Here is a 14,589-nt window from a genome sequence, read left to right as displayed (position 1 = left end):
TGGGGCATGTGGTAAACATTTTTATTTTAGTGCAAAGTGTCACCAGCACACAACAAAGAATTGTGTCATAGTAGTATGCACTACTCATAATTTCTTATTTATTATAGTATTTCCTGTAATGTAAAGAAATTCTCAGCTCAGCATTCCTCAACTTTCAGTATGAATGTATACTTATTTATTCTAAATATAATTCCTGAATATGTCCCTAATCTTATTGGACTGATAATAACATTCTTATCATCATCTCACCTATAAATCATTGACTATGTTCTAATGAAATAGAACTCACAAGTTCTATTTCATTACATTAATTACAATTGCATTTTCATACCAACAAAAATGCAGATAGCCCTAGCTGGTGTAGCTCAGTGGATTGAGTGCGGGCCTGCGAACCACACGATCACGGTTTCGATTCCCAGTCAGGGCACATGCCTGGGTTGCAGGCCAGTTTCCAGCAGGGAACTCACAAGAGGCAACCATACATTGATATTTCTCTCCTTCTCTCCTTCCCTTCCACTCTAAAGATAAATAAATAAAAATCTAAAAAAAATTTAAAAAATGCAGATAACTTTATCAGAATTCAAGTCTCCCACTTTTTCAAAAATTAGTTTTTAAATTGATATTTAAATTATAAATAGCCTTTCATTTATGTTTATATTATGCATCCTTTCGTTTTAACAGTTCGTTCTACATTTTCGTGTTATATTTGTCAAATGTATGATTGTGTATTAAGTAGTGTACACACTACTGTGTACTAATTTTGTTTAAAAATTTTCATCTCCAATGGGAATATATCCCCCTGTATTGTGCTGTGCTTTATTGAGATTGCGAGATAATGCACATTCGTCAATACAAAGGCAAGACCCTCCACCTGCAAAAAGATTGAATGCAGCTCAATGAAGGCTCAGGTGATGGTTTATATTTTTAATCAATAAAATATTTTAAAATCAAGGTGTATATATTATTACTTTTTACAGTGCCATAGCACACTCAATAGACTACAGTGGTCTATAGTATAAACATAAATTTTAAAAAGTTTTTAGAAATTTGGTATTTTAAAATACTCATTTGACATGTTCAGTGATTTTTAGAGAGAGGGGCAGGGAAAGAAAGAGAATCATCGATGTGAGAAATATACAGTAAATTGGTTGCCTTTGGCATGCACCCTTACTGAGGATCAAACTCAATCTAGGTATGTGTCCTAACCTGAAATAAAAACGTTGATGTTTTTTGGTGCATGGGACCACGCTCTAACTGTTACCCAACAAGGGTCCGAGGGGGGGGGCAATACTTGGCCCACCGAAGGATGCCAAAAACTGCTTCAGAAAACAGAGGCCCCTCCCAAGGACAGTATACTAATATCTGTTGGGCTCTTCTGTCCACCGCCAATTGGAAAGACATCTCTCAATGCCAGAGATTTGTGAAAAGGAAACAAAATGTTTATTTAATGCTATTCAGGCCTAATGCCTTCATTAAAATATCAAAGTCCTTTAGGGTATACACCCACACCCACACCCACACCCACACCCACACACAGCGCTCCTTCTCCCACTGTCCCAACGCCGGGTACCGTAAATCAGGAAAAGAGTACACGTCCATTTTTCAGGTCACTGGCACTGTGAGCTGTGTCACCTGTCCAGGAAGGTATATGTCCCATAATCCAAAGTCATGTGGCACCTTCCACTGGCAAGAGTTCTTTGTACCAAGTTCCAGTCAAAGTCTTTCCTGATTTCCAGGCCACTCGGCCAAAGGGAGCGCCCCAAAGCCGCGTGGGCCTCTTCTACCAAAGCCGCACTCCACCAAAAGCGCATCTTTCTTCTTCACCTGGCCACAGGGATCTCCATTCTGGCAAAGCTGCGTGGTCTTCCCTTTCACCTGGCCAAGAGGGGGTCTTAACTTTGTTGAAACTGTGTGGCTCTCTTCTTTCACCTGGGCAAGAGGAGTTCCTCACTCTGCCCCCAAACCACATGGCTTTCTCTCCTAATGGCTACAGGGGTCTACATCTTTCCAAAAAAGCCTGGCTCTTCCCCTCACCTGGCCAAGAGTGGGGTCCTCACTCTGCTAAAGCCACATGGTTCTCCTGCAGGCACTCTCTCCAGAGGATCAGCCCCCAATTACATCCTGGGTAGCAGCCACTCACTTCTCTCTGGCCCAAAGCATGGCCACAGCTATTTAACATATCTATGAAACCAGTTAAAGGTTATAGGTATGTTAAATGACCATTCCAGAGGTTAGCTGCAAAACTGTTGCTATGCAAAACAGCTCTCAATGACCCTGCTCCATTTGTCCCCTCCCCCAGCTGACACCTGTGGTGGGGGGGGGGAGGTGAGGACGTCCTAATATTTCCTCCAATATTCCTATACACTTTGAGTTCTAGACACCATTCCAAGTCTTTTTTGGGGGGCCCCCTCCTTGGCTGCACCCTGTATCATAACCAACAGGGCCACCAAACCAGGGCTATCCCTACTAGGGCCCTCTGTTTTTTTGAGGTATATGTCCCATAATCCACCTCTGGAGTCAGCTCGGGAAACACAGCATCCAAGCCTTGGAGTGTAGGAACTACATTACCCAGAAGGCCAGGGGTGGAATGTAGCCACAGGAAGGCAATGAAGGCCCCAAAAAGGCATTTCCGGTTGGGCTCTAGACTTTTAGTGGTTCTCTTGCGGGGCGTTTGGTTTACTCTCATTTTCCTTATTACCCGGTGAGGAGCTTGTGGTCACAGAATCGAAGTCCAGGACGGGAGGATTGTGATTACAGTAGGTGTGAAGCTCGGCCACTCTGCTTCGGTGACCAGCGCCCGAGCGGGGACAGAGTTCGTCTTGCCCCGGGGACCACTGTTTTCAGCTGCTCCAGCCCCGCTCAGCTCACGGAGTTTGATGGCGGCGCCCGCGCAGAGGCGCCCAGCTGAGGTGAACGCGCGTCCCCCGAACCCTCCCCCCTCAGCCCGCAGAGCCCTGCAGCCCAGGCCGCGGTGTCTGGGAGCGCCGGGCACTTTTGGGTGACGCACGGTGTGACGGGAGTAGGGAGAGGGTGACGGGCTGAGGGGCCAATGGCGGTTGCCTCACTAAACCTCCAACACTCCGGGGGTGATCCTGCCCTGGGCATTCCTAAAATTTCCCGTGACAGACAACCTTCAGGTCCTTGACTGGCCTAGGAGGGTTTGAAGGGCACATCCTTGTCAGACTAAAGCAAGTTTTATTTGGGTAGAAAAAAAAAGAAAGGCCAGTGCGGACGCCACTGTGAAGGAAGCAAAATCAGTGCCTCTTGAGTGGACGCGCGCCAACTGGAGAGATTGGAGCGAGCTAGTGCAGAGAGAGTTCTTAGGATTTTATGTTTCCAAGGGTGAGGGCTTTGTCTCCAAGGTTTTTGGTGCCCAATTCTGAGCCTTCTGTTTTGGAGTGGGGCTTGTTGTTCTGAATTCTGTGATTGCCACAGGGGCTTCCTGCCATTAAGTTTTTCCCTTTGTGCCGGAGAGGTTGGGGCTCAGATGAAAGGATGTGGGATTTTACCACCACTGGTTAGGATTTTTCTCTTAAGTTATTTCTGTCCTGCTTCAGTTGTTCTAGAGCATTCTGAAATATCTGAGCACTCTCTGAAAGCCAAATGCTAAGTTCATGGGTGATTTCAGAGAGATGTCTGCGGTGTGGAGCAGGAGGTGGCAGAGCTGAGGGAGTGAACCTGGGTGTGAAGTTGTGAGGAAGAGGTCACACAGTTTGCACAGCTACAGGTAGTGTGAGCTGCTGGTGCTGGGTACCAGGTGTAGCGACCTAAGGGTGAAGTATAAGCCTGTGTTTGGCTAAGTGTTGGAGGCATGAGCTGGGAGACTTGGGGAAATTGCTGGGAAGGAAGGTTGGAACCCTTGCAGGCATGGCCTGGAATTTAGATGCTATTTGTCTGTTGCACATCACAACCCTGCTGCTGTTGCTGAGGGCGATCACAGTGATTCTTGGGACCATGAGCAGATAGCATCACTGGTTCCAGGGCCCAGTGTTGTTACTGGACACCGGTGTTGCCCTCAGCAGGTTTGCCTAGGGTTGGCTGGTAATGTATGAGTTCTTCAGTTTGAGTATGAAGAAGACGGAGTTTGTGAACTCCTGTCACAACAGGAGTTCAGGTGACTATGAGGATACATTTATTAAAGCTGGGGACAGTAAAACAAGGAAGGGCTTAGCACAGAAAAAGCAACAGAAGAGCCTATATTAGGCTGCCACAGCCCACTAGGAAGTCAGAGGAAAGGAGGCTTTGAGGACAGGTTCAGGGAATCTGCCTGGGACAAGCTGCCAGTGGCCCATTGCCTTAGAGTTTAGGAGATGTTTGCCTTGAAATAAGTGGGAGAGGGGAAGGAGATGGTGCTGGTTGCTCCTCAGAGGGAGAGGACACATACTGGTAATTTGTCTTGAGGCTTTTCTTTCTTCTTGAAGGAAGGAATCTTAGCAAAGGTCTTGGGAGGGCTTCAGTAAAATATTCATCAGTTTTCCAGGTATGCTCTCTTAGGGTCATGGTCACCGTTGATTGGTCAGTGACAGGGCAGGGGGTCTTCAGTCCCTACAGTTAGTCCTGGCATCGCCTACCTGGTTTTGCAGCTTTCCTGGTCCTGGAGCTGAAATATGGAAGCCTAGATGTTATCTCCAGGGAGGAAAGGCCAGGGGAGAAGAGGTTACCCTGGGGGTGAGATCCTTGTTTTCCCAGTTTTGCCCCACCAGGCACTTCTGGGGATGTTCTTCACTGGCTGTAAATTGCTTGGCATTGTGTTCAGCTATCTGTCTCAGTCTCTCTATTCCACGTGCCAACAAACTTTCCTAGCTTCTCAGTATACTGTCTCAGTATCTTGTGGCAGGGGCAGCACTGGAAGATGGTGAATATGAGGGAGATGTGTGAATAGTAGGATTGTGAGTTCTCCAAGATACAATGTTCTCATTTCTTTTTTATTCACCTTAATAGGTTGGTTTTACCTTTGAGGACATTGCTGTGTACTTCTCTCAAGAGGAATGGCACCTCCTTGATGAGGTTCAGAGACGCCTGTACCTGGATGTGATGCTGGAGAACTTTACTCTTATATCCTCACTGGGTAAGATCCCCAGGCTACACAGTAACCTGGAATAGGCTTTTCCATGCCCCCTTTCTTCAGGGTGTGTTCTGTCCTCACAAATGGACTGTGGGTATTGCTCACTTTTCCAATTTGGGGGGTAGATGTTTTTGGTAGGGTTGGTTTGTTAGCACTGCCCTGTTCTCTCCCTGCAACCCCAATACTTGCTGTACTGAATCGTCATAGAGAAGTATTTGTGGTTGCTGGTCTTGCAAGGAGCCAAATGGATTTCACTTTGGTTAGTGAGAAAAAGAATATTTTATACTCCTCATAGTCATTTTTATATGTTCTTTTGGAAAACATCCGTGCATTCTAAGTCCTTCTTTAATTGTAATTTTCTTTTGCTAATGAATCTTTTTAATATCTTGTATATTTTATATATTAATTCCTTATCAGATATATCTTTTTGCATTTGCTTAATTGTACTTCACAGGTATTACATTTTTACAAATTTGGCTTATGGAAACTCTCCATTCAGCAAATCTATTGATGCCATTTTTTGAGCAATCATAGTATATGGATAGTGTTTTTTAGTGATAAAGTATCTTTAATTTTTATCTACACTTTTGCAAACATAAGGCTATTAAGCTATTAGGAGACTAAAATATAATGTAAACACAACTTTATTATTCACTGGAAATCAAAAATTTTATGTGACTCCTTATATGAGGCACTCGTTTTATTGTGGAGGTTTGACCTGAACCTACACCTGTAAGGGATAATTGTATGTGGTTTGCAAGTGTTTTCTCCCGTCCTGTAGATAGCATTTTTGTTTCATTCATTTTTTGTTTTGCTGTGCAGAAACTTTTTAATTAGTCATAGTTTAGATTTTTTATTTTTATTTTTGTTTTCTGTGTTTTGGCATCATATCAAGAAAATCAGTGCTGACACCAGTCTCACAGAGCTTTTTCTCTAGATTGTCTTCTATGATCTTTATAGCTCCTGCACTTAATTTTTAATCCATTTGGAGTTAATTTTTATTAGTGGTATAATATCCAGTTTTCCTAACAAGCTTCATTATAAAGACTATGTATGCTTTTTCCCATATATGTTTTTCCAGTTTTTTTTGTCAAAGATCACTTGATTATATGTGCTTGGGTTTATTTCTGCACTCTCTGTACTGGGCTATTGGTTTATGCTTCTGTGTTCTTGCTGGTAACAGTTTGGTTGCTATAATGTAGTAGAGTGAAATGAGAAAACTTGTTGCCACCAGCTTTGTTCTTCCTACTGAGGATTGCTGTGGCTACTGAAGGTCTTCTGAGGTTGCATACATTTCAGAATTTATATTCGATTTCTGTGTGAAATACCATTACAGTTCTGACCGGATTGCATTCAATCAGTAGTAAATACATTTTAACAATATTAGTTCTTGGAATTTAAGAACGAATAATGTCTTCCAATTTATTTGTGTTTTCTTTCATCTCTTTTGTCAGTCTTACAGTGTTTAATGTACAGATCTCTCGCTTTTTTGGGTAGATTTATTTCTGCGTATTTTATGGTTTTTCAAGCTATTGTAATGGTGATTGTTTTCTTAATTTCTCTGTCAGAAATATTGTTATATCTTTTATATTGTATAGAAATGGAACTGATTTGCACGTCGATTGTGTATCCTGTCAGTTTACGTAATTTGTTCACTAATTGTTGAAGTTCATGGTAGAATCTCAGTGATATTATGTATATGACGTTATATCACAGGAGTGTCAAACTAATTTTCCCTGGGAGCCACATCAGCCTCCTGGTTGCCTTCAAAGGGCCAAATGTAATTTTAGGACTGTGTAAATGTAACTACTTCGTAACTGTTAAGGGAGAGCTCAGTGATGCCACAGTGTAGACACAAGGTGTGGGGCCGGATGAAACTAGGTGGAGGGCTGGAATCAACCTGCCGGCCTTGAGTTTTCCACCTGTGTTATATCACCTGCAAACATCTCTTAGGATCCTTCATGGTTTGTAGTATCAGGTATAATGTGTAATCTCTCATTAAGATTTGCCAATTTTCTGTATCTTTTTTAAAAAATGGGTAATCATTTTGTTATTTTTGTATTTTAGTCTATTTTAATATGTATTGTTTCCTTCATTTAGTAACCTTGGCCTTAGTTTCTTCTTGTTTTTCATTTTCTGAGGCATGAGGTTATGTAGTTTATTTGAGGACTTTTTTAAATATAGGAATTCATCTTTATAAAATTTGCTTTTAGAACTGTTTGTTCTGTATCCCATGCATAATTGTTGGTAGCTTGTGTTTCTACTCACATTTGCCTCTGGATGTATTTGAATTCTTTTGTTTCTTTTTGTTTGTTTGTTTGACTTGTTAATTTTTTAGGAGTCTGTTTAATTTCTACATGTTTGTGAATTTTTCACCTCTTTTTGGAACTAAAATTTATTTCTACATTCATACCATTGCAACCAGAAAAGTGACCTAACATCATCTACTTAGAGGATATTCCATATATATTTGAAAGGAATGTATACTCTGCATTTGCATGTAATGTTTTATCTATTTCTATTTCCTCTCTCTAATGTATAGGTAAACTTCAGTAGTTTCTTGCTTGCTTTTCAGTTGGTATATTTACTATTGTTGAAAAGGGAGTACTGAAGTTCTTTACTACTTTGGGTTGCATTTTCTGCCTTCAGGTCTGACAATATTTTTAAAAAATTCTTAGGTGCTCTTGGGTGCACAACAGTTATTTGTTTAATTTATTGATTTTACCGAGTGAGAGAGAGAGAAACACTGATTTGTTGTTCCACTCATTTATGTACTTATTGTTTGATTCTTATATGTGTCCTGACCCGGGATCAAGCCCACAATCTTGGCATACTAGGGCAATGCTCTAAACATTGGGTACATAATATTTAAAGTGTTATATCCACTTGATGAATTGACTTCTATCATTCTATGATGACCATTGTCTCTTAAAAGAGTCTTTTGTCTGATAGAAATTTAACTGCTCCTGCTCTCTCTTGGTGTCTGTTTGCATGTAATATTTTTTCCATTCTTATACTTTCAGCCTATTTGTTCCCAAAAGGGTGAAGTAAGTCTCTTGTAGGCTGTATATATTGGCTCTTCTGTTTTTATGCCTTCAGCTACTGTGTCTTTTCATTGGAGAATTTGTTTAAGGACCCACTATTGAGGTCTTCAATGTTTTCTGGTTCTTTCATAGTTCCTTTGTTTCTCTTCTCTACCTTTATGATTTGATCATTTTTTCTAGTGAAATGCTTTAATCCCTTTCTTTTTTGTATATTATGTGTTTTTGTTTGTCATTTCCATGAGAAGTATGTTTTATCTTTTTTTTTGAGAATATATATTTTATTGATGGGTTGTTTTTTGTGTGAGAAAAGTGTATTTTCTCTTTGTGCTTTATGAGTACTCTTTTGCTTTTATTTTTGACACTCATTGTAATATGTTTTGGTGAGATCCTGTTTGCATTGAATTTGTACAGGGACCTGTGAGAATAATGAACTTGGATGACTACATTTTCAATTAGATATTGGAAGTCAGTCTTCAGCTTCTTTCTTTCCTCCTTTCTTCCTTTCCTTATTCCTTCCTTCCTTCCTTCCATTGGTGACACTGGTTAACAAAATAATACAGGTTAAAGATACACAATTCTACTGTGCATTGTCTGTGGAATGTTGTGTGTTCATGGATCTTTTGAAATTCATGCCTTTGAACTCTGCAGAGTCCTCTGAGGTATAAACTCTGGAGAGGTTTTAGATACTGCAGGGGCTTTGAAGCATTTCATCAACAAAGTTTTCCAGTGTCCTTCACTGAACAGGCCACTAGGGCTCCATTTGACACAAGCAAACTGGCTAAAAGAGCTAGCCTTCATACTTGTCTTCTGGCCCCAGCCAAGATCTTTACACATCTTTGTACATCCAATCTATCCAGTCATTCCTTCTGTGCATTTGTTTCTTTTTGCTCCTTTGCATTGCTCTTTGTATCAGTTGAGGTCTTATTCCCCTCCCTTAGGTCTGTTTTTGTTCCTAGATAACTGTCTACTTGTACTGGGAAGGGTAATGAATTCTGGTAACTCCTAATCTGCCATCTTGCTGATATCACATATATAGGTCTTTTTCCTGTGTTTTGTTTTGTGCCGTGTTTTTCTACCGTAGTGCTGGCTATCCATCTCTTCAGTTTCTCTCTTTGGAAGTGTATTTTCTATCTGTCTCCTATATAGCGAATCATATGGGAGTTAGGGGCAAGGGTCCTTTGTACATCACAGGATGAACATGACTTCGTCCATGGTAGGGTGGGATCAGAAAGGGTCTTGCCTTGGTCAGTGACAGTTGGTGAAGGTTTTATGTTAGGACTTTGTTAAGGTCATAACTGGGAACCCAGGCTTTCTGTCCAACAGTGTTTTGTTTCCATTTCCAGTGCCCACACACCAATCTGCTTGTTTTTTGCCCATTGTTGATACTTTGCCAACTGGTCTGTTCTAGCAATTATTATTTGTAATCAAACTTGTAGTTTATGGATGATCTTCACCTCTGTAAATTCTACACCTCAACCATTTCTCTCTGTACTGCTCTTCAACTGTGGCACGTGACTGCAGCACATTACAGTGTGCACATATCCTTGTGTTTACCATGAACAGCATCTGGTCTGCTGCAGTTAATTTTCATGGCTTTGGGCACTTTCACATTCTTCTATGTAATCTCATGATGCCAGCAAGAACGGTCACAAAAGAAGCAGAGGAATTACTTGTAAACCATGTCTCTCTTTCTTTTGTCTCGTTCTACAATTCTGTCCTACCATTGGTGAGGTTTTTAACATTTATTGCCATTAAGGGTTGAGTCATGTACAACAGCCATTTTTGCAGAGTCTAACTCACTTGTTTTAAAATCTTTCTATACGATCTGCCTAGTTGTGACATATGAACATTTATGATGTGATTACCTTTTCTTTTCTTTTAAGATTTTATTTATTTATTTTTAGAGAGAAGGGGAGTGAGAGAGAAAGAGAGGAAGAGAAACATTGGCCTGCAACCCAGGCATGTGCCCTGACTGGGAACCGAACCCATGACATTTCGGTTCACAGGCAGGTGGTGCTCAGTCCACTGAGCCACACCAGCTAGGGCTGATTACCGGTTCTTTATAAGATCAAAATATATTTCACTAACATTTCTTTGTCTTCAGGATGCTGCTGTGGAAAAGAGGATGTGGAGGCACCTATTGAACACAGCATTTCTGTACGAGTGTCACAGGCAGAGAATTCCAGGGCAGCTTCATCTTCCCAGAAAAGCCACCCGTGTGAGAGTTGTGCACCAGTGCTAAGAGACATTTTTCTCTTGGTTGACCAGAAGGGAACACAACACAGCCTGACACTGCTGAAGTGTGGGGCATGTGCAAAACAATTTTATTTCAGTGCAGATTGTTTCCAGCACCAAGAACAGCACATGGGAGAGAAACCTTTCATATATAGAGTGGTCAGGGTCTCTCTTGTGAATAGCAGCAATTTGCATAAATCAAAAACTTCTATTGCCGGGGAGGCTGGAAAGAATTTTCTGACCATCTCAGAAAATCTCCAGCAAAATGCCACTCAAATCAGGGAAAGGCCAAATAAAATTCCTGTGTCTGGAGTGATATTTCAAAGAAGAAAAAATCATTACACCTGGAGATCATGCAAGACTACCACTGGCCACAAGCACACTCTTGAACAGGATGAGGGTGTGGTTCATAATGGAAGACAGTGTTTTTTGTGCCATGAATGCGGGAAATATTTTACCAGCAGCTATGGCCTTCGTTGTCATGAGAGACTTCACAAAGGAGAAAGGCCTTATGAGTGCAGTGAATGTGGAAAATCTTTTACCACAGCCAGTAGCCTTGGAAAACATCAAAGAGTTCATCCCGGAGAAAGACCTTATGAGTGCAGTGAATGTGGGAAATCTTTCACAAGCAGCTTTGGCCTCCAGTGTCATCAGAGAGTTCACACGAGGGAAAGGCATTATAAGTGCAATGAATGTGACAGATCTTTTACCAGTAGCAGTAAGCTCTGTTATCATGAGAGGGTTCACACTGCAGAAAGGCCTTATGTGTGCCGTGAATGTGGGAAATCTTTTTTCTTTAGAAGTCGTCTCCGTTTTCATGAAAGAGTTCATACTAGAGAACGGCCTTATGAGTGCCATGAATGTGGAAAATCTTATACCTGGAGCAGTAACCTCTATGCTCATAAGAGAGTTCACACTGGTGAAAGGCCCTATGTGTGCAGTCAGTGTGGGAAATCTTTTCAAAGAAATTCTGACCTTCGTTTACATCAGATAGTTCATACTGGAGAAAGGCCTTATGAGTGCAGTAAATGTGGAAAATCTTTCACCAGTAACAATGGCCTTCGTTATCATCAGAGATTTCACACTGGAGAAAGGCCTTATGAGTGCAGTGAATGTGGGAAATTTCTCGTAAGTAACAATGGCCTCCGTTATCATCAGCGAGTTCATAAGGGAGAAAGGCCTTATGAGTGCAGTAAATGTGGGAGATCTTTTACCAGTAGCAGTGACCTCCGTTGTCATCAGAGAGTCCATACAAGAAAAAGGCCTTATGCCTGTAGTCATTGTGGGAAATCTTTTGTTCGTGTTGGTAACCTTCACCATCATGAGAGATTGCACACTGTTGAAAGTGCTTGTGAGTGTCCTAAATAGAAAAATCTTTTAACAGCAGTCATAGCCTTTATTGTCATCTGAGAGTTCACATAGGGTGCAAAAAAGAAAAATTTAGCCCTTTGAGTGCAAAAAATGTGAAAAATATTTTACCATGTTGCCATATTTTTTTGTTATTAAACATCACACAAGAGGAAGTCCTCATGTGAGGGGCAAATGTGGGAGAGCTCTTACCAGTAGCTACGGCCTCTGTTATCAGAGAACTCAAGCTGATTAAAGGCTTCAAGTGTGAAGTAAATGTGGGAAATTATTTAGCCATAAAATTATGCCCTCTTGACATTGGATAGTTGACACTCCAGAAGTGCTTAGGTTTAGGGAGTACTGTTTTCTTGTTCATTGTAATGACACTGAAGGAAACTGAGTATCCATCCAGCTGGGTTAACCTTTATACAAATATTCAGAGTGGACATTTCTCATAAGTTCATGATGTAAACTGATTGTAGCTTTTTAGATTCTTACCAGCAGTGTAGGAGAGTTCCATTTCAGCCACACCAAAAAGCTGTTGATTTGTTTAAACTTTATTAATTTTAGCTTTTTTATTAATTATAGTTCATACTTGGAGAAAGTATGAACTATACTTTCTCCAGCATAGTTGTACACTCTTACTGCTGTTATAGTTGCATTTTTATAAGAATTCATGAGCATTTTGCAGATATGTATTTAATAATTATAAAATTTAAGTAAAATGTGTGCTCATGTGATTTACTTTATTAGGAATTTCAGCTGCTCTTCTAACAAATAGGACAGTGAAACAACAGAGATATGTTACAATGCATTGTCATTTATTTTTACTCCCTCAGTAACAGGCATAATTTGCTTTATGGCATAATTGTTTTCAATACAAGGAAAATATTTCCAGTTTTTAAAAAGTTTTTTGATATACACACTATTATTGTAGGCATATACCATACACTTTAAAGAATAATCTACAAAAAAAGAAAAAAATTATCTGCATTATTAAGGTACTTCATTACTTTTGTAAGTTCGAACATTTACTAATATAAAAGCCATTTTATTTCTTTTAATTACTTTATTGTTGTTCAAGTACAGTTGTCTGCATTTGTCCCCCTCCACTCCCCCCAACCCCAGCCATTGCCACCTCCCTCACCTGCTTCTACTCTCCCTTGGTTTTGCCCATATGTCCTTTATAGTTGTAAAAGCCTACCCTTTTAGTGTTACTAATTTTTGTGGTCTGTCTTCTGGGGTATGCTGGGATGGAACAAATGCAGAGGTGCACCAGGTGGTATGAGGGTGAAGGTATTTGTTGAGTTCCAAAGCCCTTCTGAAAATGAAAGAGATCAGTGCCCCAACTCTTCATACCTTTCTCCAAAAATCACCACCATAACAGAGAAAGCATCCCTCTCGGGGCTTCATATTTTTTGTAAGATGGGGGCAATGAACGGTATACCCTGTACCAGGCTTTAGTGCTGTACCTGGTAGAGCCAGTGTGCACAAAACGGCTGGTCCCATCATGTGTGGATGTCCACCCAGATCCCACCACATGGAGATGTCTTCATGGCACTAAGGTGCTGGCATAGATTTTTTTTTTTACTAGGGAACCTTGGGGTGATGAGAGCGCTCCAAAATTTTCATTACTGATGATAACGAAAGTAATGAAGGTTCTAAGTGTGCCTATGTGAGGATCAGTAAAGGTAAAACACCGAATACATACCATTACCCTGGAAATTTGAGGAAATCAAGGATCAGAACAGTAAAGTGAGCCCTGGCTGTTGTAGCTCATTGGATTGAGCGGGGGCCTCTGAACCAAAGGGTAGCTGGTTCAATTCCCAGTCTGGGTTGTGAGCCAGGTCCCCAGTGAGGGTTGCATGAGAGGCAAACACACATTGATGTTTCTCCTCCCCTTCCCCTCTTCTCTAAAAAATCTTTTAAAAAATAAGGTTATAAAAAAAGATAAAGTGAGTTTTCCAAATTCATACAACAGATAAGTGTCAGATTCAAGAGGCTGCACAAAGCAGAGACTGGCTTCAGAGCTAGAGACAATCTAGGACGTGTGTGAAGCTCTCAATTTAGAGCAGATGGCTGGGGAGGAGCAGGGAGGGTCAGGTGCTGCTGCTGCTTTAATTGTTACAATCATGATTTTTCTTTTATTCCTCTGATGTCTCAGCGCACTCACTGTTTGCCTCACGAACTTGATGGGAACGACATCTATTGTCATCCCCAATGGTGGCTCCAAGGAAAACTTTTTTGAATTTCAGGTGCACTTCGTCAACCTCAACTTTGAGATTAGCACGGAGCTGGTCCTAAGGAGACCCAGTGATGCAGGCCTGGGTCTTCACCTTCACCCATTTTTATCTGACAGGACAGCCACCCCTTGTTCCCCTTAATACACACTAGAAATGTGTTAATCTCAGGGTGACTCGCTAGAGCTCCCTGAATCTCATGCAGGTAATGATGGCGCTTACTTTGGCCTCTGGGGATCAGTAAAAGGAACAAACAGTACTTGCTGGTATCAGGATTCCAGGGTGAGGGTTTAGAGCAGTTTTCTTTTTTAATTCTTACAAGACCCTGGGAATGGAAACTGACATTCAAGTGCTGAGAAAATCCAGGATTATAGAAATAAGTCCTCCAAGTTAACAGCACTCTATCAAAGAGGCTGGTTTCCAACTTTGGATTCTGGCTCCAGAGCCCAGGACAGTATCACTGCTGTGAAATCTTCACTGGGGCAGGTACACAGGGAACACCAGGTAGGGTTAGCTGAAACTGCCCTTTCCATTGTAATTCTGATTTTTTCTTCCATTCCCCTAACATCTCAATACTTACACGCTGCCCTCCAGTCTCCAGAAAAAGGCATTATATGTCAGCTCCAGTAGTTTCCCCCAGTGAATCTTTTCTTCAGTC

General features: G+C 41.2%; 2 protein-coding genes across 3 annotated transcripts in view; both read left to right on the top strand.

Annotated features, from left to right (window-relative positions):
* The window catches only part of LOC118988174 (zinc finger protein 883-like), a 309,510-nt gene that overhangs the window by 113,641 nt on the left and 181,280 nt on the right, over positions 1-14,589 (top strand). The window lies entirely within an intron of this gene.
* LOC118988182 (zinc finger protein 211-like) lies at positions 2,642-13,509 on the top strand. 2 transcript variants are annotated; one of them, XR_005066727.1, is made up of 4 exons: positions 2,642-2,909; positions 4,942-5,068; positions 10,214-12,278; positions 12,323-13,509. XR_005066727.1 is itself a non-coding variant. In XM_037047639.1 (3 exons), exons 1-3 carry the CDS (start codon positions 2,877-2,879, stop codon positions 11,710-11,712), a joined length of 1,659 nt encoding a protein of 552 aa, XP_036903534.1. In that variant the 5' UTR covers positions 2,642-2,876; the 3' UTR covers positions 11,713-13,509. The 2 variants fall into 2 exon arrangements, 1 of the variants encoding a protein (XP_036903534.1); XM_037047639.1 differs by having other exon boundaries at positions 10,214-13,509.

The sequence above is a fragment of the Sturnira hondurensis genome, unplaced genomic scaffold (genome assembly GCF_014824575.4).
Source record: "Sturnira hondurensis isolate 20B ecotype Veracruz unplaced genomic scaffold, ASM1482457v3 Scaffold0006199, whole genome shotgun sequence".
NCBI classification, from domain to species: Eukaryota; Metazoa; Chordata; class Mammalia; order Chiroptera; family Phyllostomidae; genus Sturnira; species Sturnira hondurensis.
This window is presented reverse-complemented; position numbering and strand designations above follow the sequence as displayed.

Coding starts and splice junctions, on each gene's coding strand:
- LOC118988182 (XM_037047639.1), top strand. CDS start 2,877: ATGGCGGCGCCCGCGCAGAGGCGCCCAGCTGAG. Junction 2,910..4,941: donor CGCAGAGGCGCCCAGCTGAG/GTGAACGCGCGT, acceptor TCACCTTAATAG/GTTGGTTTTACCTTTGAGGA. Junction 5,069..10,213: donor TACTCTTATATCCTCACTGG/GTAAGATCCCCA, acceptor CTTTGTCTTCAG/GATGCTGCTGTGGAAAAGAG.